This window comes from Camelina sativa, chromosome 17, assembly GCF_000633955.1.
Source record: "Camelina sativa cultivar DH55 chromosome 17, Cs, whole genome shotgun sequence".
NCBI lineage: Eukaryota > Viridiplantae > Streptophyta > Magnoliopsida > Brassicales > Brassicaceae > Camelina > Camelina sativa.
Window position 1 is genome coordinate 35,310,253 of NC_025701.1, and position 3,722 is coordinate 35,313,974.

At 31.2% G+C, this 3,722-nt stretch overlaps 1 protein-coding gene across 1 annotated transcript; it reads left to right on the plus strand.

Annotated features, from left to right (window-relative positions):
- Positions 1,253-3,287, plus strand: LOC104759020 (transmembrane emp24 domain-containing protein p24delta4). The gene is made up of 4 exons (XM_010481996.2): positions 1,253-1,595; positions 2,504-2,716; positions 2,832-2,908; positions 2,994-3,287. The coding sequence occupies exons 1-4, from the start codon at positions 1,383-1,385 to the stop codon at positions 3,136-3,138; spliced, it is 648 nt and encodes a 215-aa protein (XP_010480298.1). The 5' UTR covers positions 1,253-1,382; the 3' UTR covers positions 3,139-3,287.

Consider the following 3,722-nt stretch of genomic DNA (forward strand, 5'->3'; position numbering starts at 1 on the left):
ATTATTTATTATTTAAAAAAACGGGTCGGATCATTTCACATGTATAGGGATAATTATCAAGAATCACTCAAAAAAAGAAGACATCAATCCAAAATGTCATTTATAAAGAGGTATTCAACAATCTCCACTACACAGACACATGTATTTCCGAAAAAACAAACATAATAGTAATACTTTATCCATTAAATATATCTAATACTAACCAAAATGAAACAAAAATATAATGCAGGTGAAAATAACCATGAAAGAAAAAATTAAGTCGGAAAAAAATAAAATCTCACCTTTTCCAAACAACTATTTTTGATTATAAAAATTATTTCATAATTTACGGTCTTATGTAAAAAAAACAATGGCAATTCTCAACAGGTATTTTCCAAAAAATATCATACTTTAGTTTTTTCCAAAAATAACACTAAAATCTATTTTCAGAAAAACATTTTTAGTGGTATTTTGAGGAATTTCTAAAAAAACAAATAGTTATTCTAAATCCAAAAAGATATTTTACGTTACATAAACAATGCGATTTAGCTATTCTACCAATAATAAAAAGCATAAACAAAAAAAACCCACATAGTAGATGTCATTATATTAAAATCAAAATTAAAACAAAACAAAACAACTAACAATACTAATGGTCTCAATAAATCCTAATACAAGAAAAAACAAAATTGATTATATTTTACAATTCCATGACAATAATAATAATAAAAAACAGCTAAAAATAATAACAAAAAAGCAAGACAACATAAAAAATAATCAATTAACATTTTGTCAAAAACTATACTAATAATAATTTTTAATTACAGACAACACCATACAAAAAAAATCTAAAAAGTAATATAAAAAAACCAAAAACAATCTTGCAGTGTAGTTAACAATCTTACTATCCTAGTTTGAAATAAAAAATAACTTCTAAAACAACAACTAATTTTAACTAAGAAGGTGAAATATTCAGAGTTAATATAAATGACCGATAACATAGCATTCAAACTTTTTTTTTTTGAACAAAGTCAATCAAACTTTAACTAGTATCATAAATCATTAACAAATCTAAAAATCTCTAGCATCTCAAAATTTTATTTTATTTTGTTCTATACTAATATAATATTTTTAAAATCACACTAGATTACATTTTTTTTAAACCACATAATCACAACAAACCATTCATTTCACTTCGTTGATCAAATTATGCTAACTGGTCTATCAAATGATCCAAATTAATAAATTATATATAAATCTTGTTGTCTGAATTAAACCAATTTCACTCTCTACTTTAGCCACATTTACAATTAACAAGATCTGAGAGACTGAGAGACTAGAGAGCGATCTCGACGAAATACACAAATCGGAAGCAAAAAAAAAGTTCAAAAAAAAAAAGGTCGATGAAGAAGAAGATGAATCGAAGCTTTCCGACGACGTTCATACTCTCAGCTCTAATTATCTTCCTATCACCGATCTGTGAAGCTGTATGGCTTACCATACCTCACACCGGATCAAAATGCGTCTCCGAAGAGATACAAAGCAACATCGTCGTTTTAGCTGATTACCTCGTTATCTCCGATGAACATTCAATCTTCCCTACTGTCTCCATTAAGGTATAAACTATTTTGGATTCGAATCGTTTTTTTGGTTTCTTCGCCTTGTCCTGTAGATTTGGAAATCTGGAAACTTTCTAAATTTGTCAATGTTACCACATTTGGATTTTGGGTATAGCATTGATTGAAGCATTGATGCTCGAGTGCATTCAATGTTACAGATGAGTAGCTGATTCATAGAATTGAAGATATGTTTTGTGAATGTGATAAAGAGTAATAGATTTTGGCACAAAGGGATGTGGTAACTGGTAAGAGGTTGTTGTTATGTATACTCAAGTTTTGGATCTTAAGCATTGATTCAGAGCTAATTGAATGAGAAGAGACATTGTCAATAAGCTTGGTGTGTTAAGGAGTTGATGTTCTCTATTTGCTTACAAAGATATTATCTTGATGACTTCGTATGGAAATGTTTATGTAATCTTATCTAAATTCAACTCTCTCTGATACTTTACGGTTTAGATGGTAGCCATTGACTCTTGAGGCTAGCCGGCTACTACACTGCTTGATAGATTGGTGTAAAAAGTTTACTCACATGTGTGTTATGTCAACGAACGTATTGTTTAGTAATGTTCATATGTTTTTGAGTGTTTAACGTAGACGTATTTCTCGTGTCAATAGCTTGGTACGTTAAGGAGGTGTGAGAGAAAAAGAGTAAATATGTTTGTTACAGAGGATTATTACTTACGACCTCAAGTTCTCTATATTCTTGCAAAGATGCTTGATAGGCTTCTATTCTTCCATGCTTTATTAGTTAGATTGTAGCTATTGACATAGCTTGATAGATTGTTGTAGAAAATTTAATCACATTTGTTATGAAGATGTGTACCAAGTATATGCATATAGGTTGATGAGGGATCTCAACTCCTTGAAGAGGAAAATGACCAGAAATTTATATGTTGTAATTGCAGGTTACAGCACCTTATGGCAGCGTTTTGCACCACAAGGAAAACACAACGAATGGTCAGTTTGCGTTTACAACCCAAGAATCAGGAACCTACTTGGCGTGTTTTGAGGCCGATGGCAATAGTCATGGTAACAAAGATTTTAGCATCAACCTTGACTGGAAAACCGGAATCGCAGCCAAAGACTGGGACTCCATTGCTAGAAAAGAGAAGATCGAGGTCAGCTCTCTATTTTTCATGTCTCTGAGATAATAGTCTTCAAATTACTTAAAAAGTGTTTTCGCAACAAAGTTAGTCTCTCTATATGACACCCGATTATGCCTTCAATCCGTAGGGTGTAGAGCTGGAGCTTAAGAAACTTGAAGGTGCAGTTGAGGCCATCCATGAAAATCTAATTTACCTCAGAAACAAGTAAAAGCTTTCATTAAGTGCTACATTCTTTGAAGAGACTGAAAAGATATACAAATAACACATTCTATTGTTTTCACAATCGCAGAGAAGCAGAAATGAGGATTGTGAGCGAAAAAACAAACTCGAGAGTGGCATGGTATAGTATAATGTCGCTGGGGATTTGCATTGTGGTCTCTGGTTTACAGATATTGTACTTGAAGCAGTACTTTGAAAAGAAGAAGCTTATTTAGATCATGGATTAGTTTCTTGTTGAAGAATATTACTACTAGAACCAAACACTTCTCTCTGCTTTCTTTCTCTTACTCTCTTTGGAACTGTTAGTGTAAAATTTTTGTTCACTTATTTAACTTGTAATTTGTCTCTTTCTACGTAGACTTTATTAAGTAGACTCTAATTATAAGAATCTGACCTAAAAATTCATTTGATAAAAATCAAACTAAATTTCTTTGGCATTTTTGACTTTTTTCAAGGATGAATGCAATCGAGTAAATATGAAATTTTCATACAGGAATAAGGATGAATGCAATCGAATAAAATTAAACTTACTGTGCTGTAAGATGCCTGGCTATAAACTCCTGGTGGTACGCGTGTTTATTGTATTGCAAACTATGAACATTCAACTGACAGTTGTGAAAAACAGAGCACTCTGTTGGTATGAAGTCTCATAGTATAAACAGAGGACTGTGTGAAAAAAAAAAGAATCTGAAGAAATCAATCCTTTCGTACACGAATCTTTAAAACACGTTGTTGTATTATTTGAAATATAAATTTATCTGACAACATTGATGAAATAAGGAGATTTCCTGGGACGCAA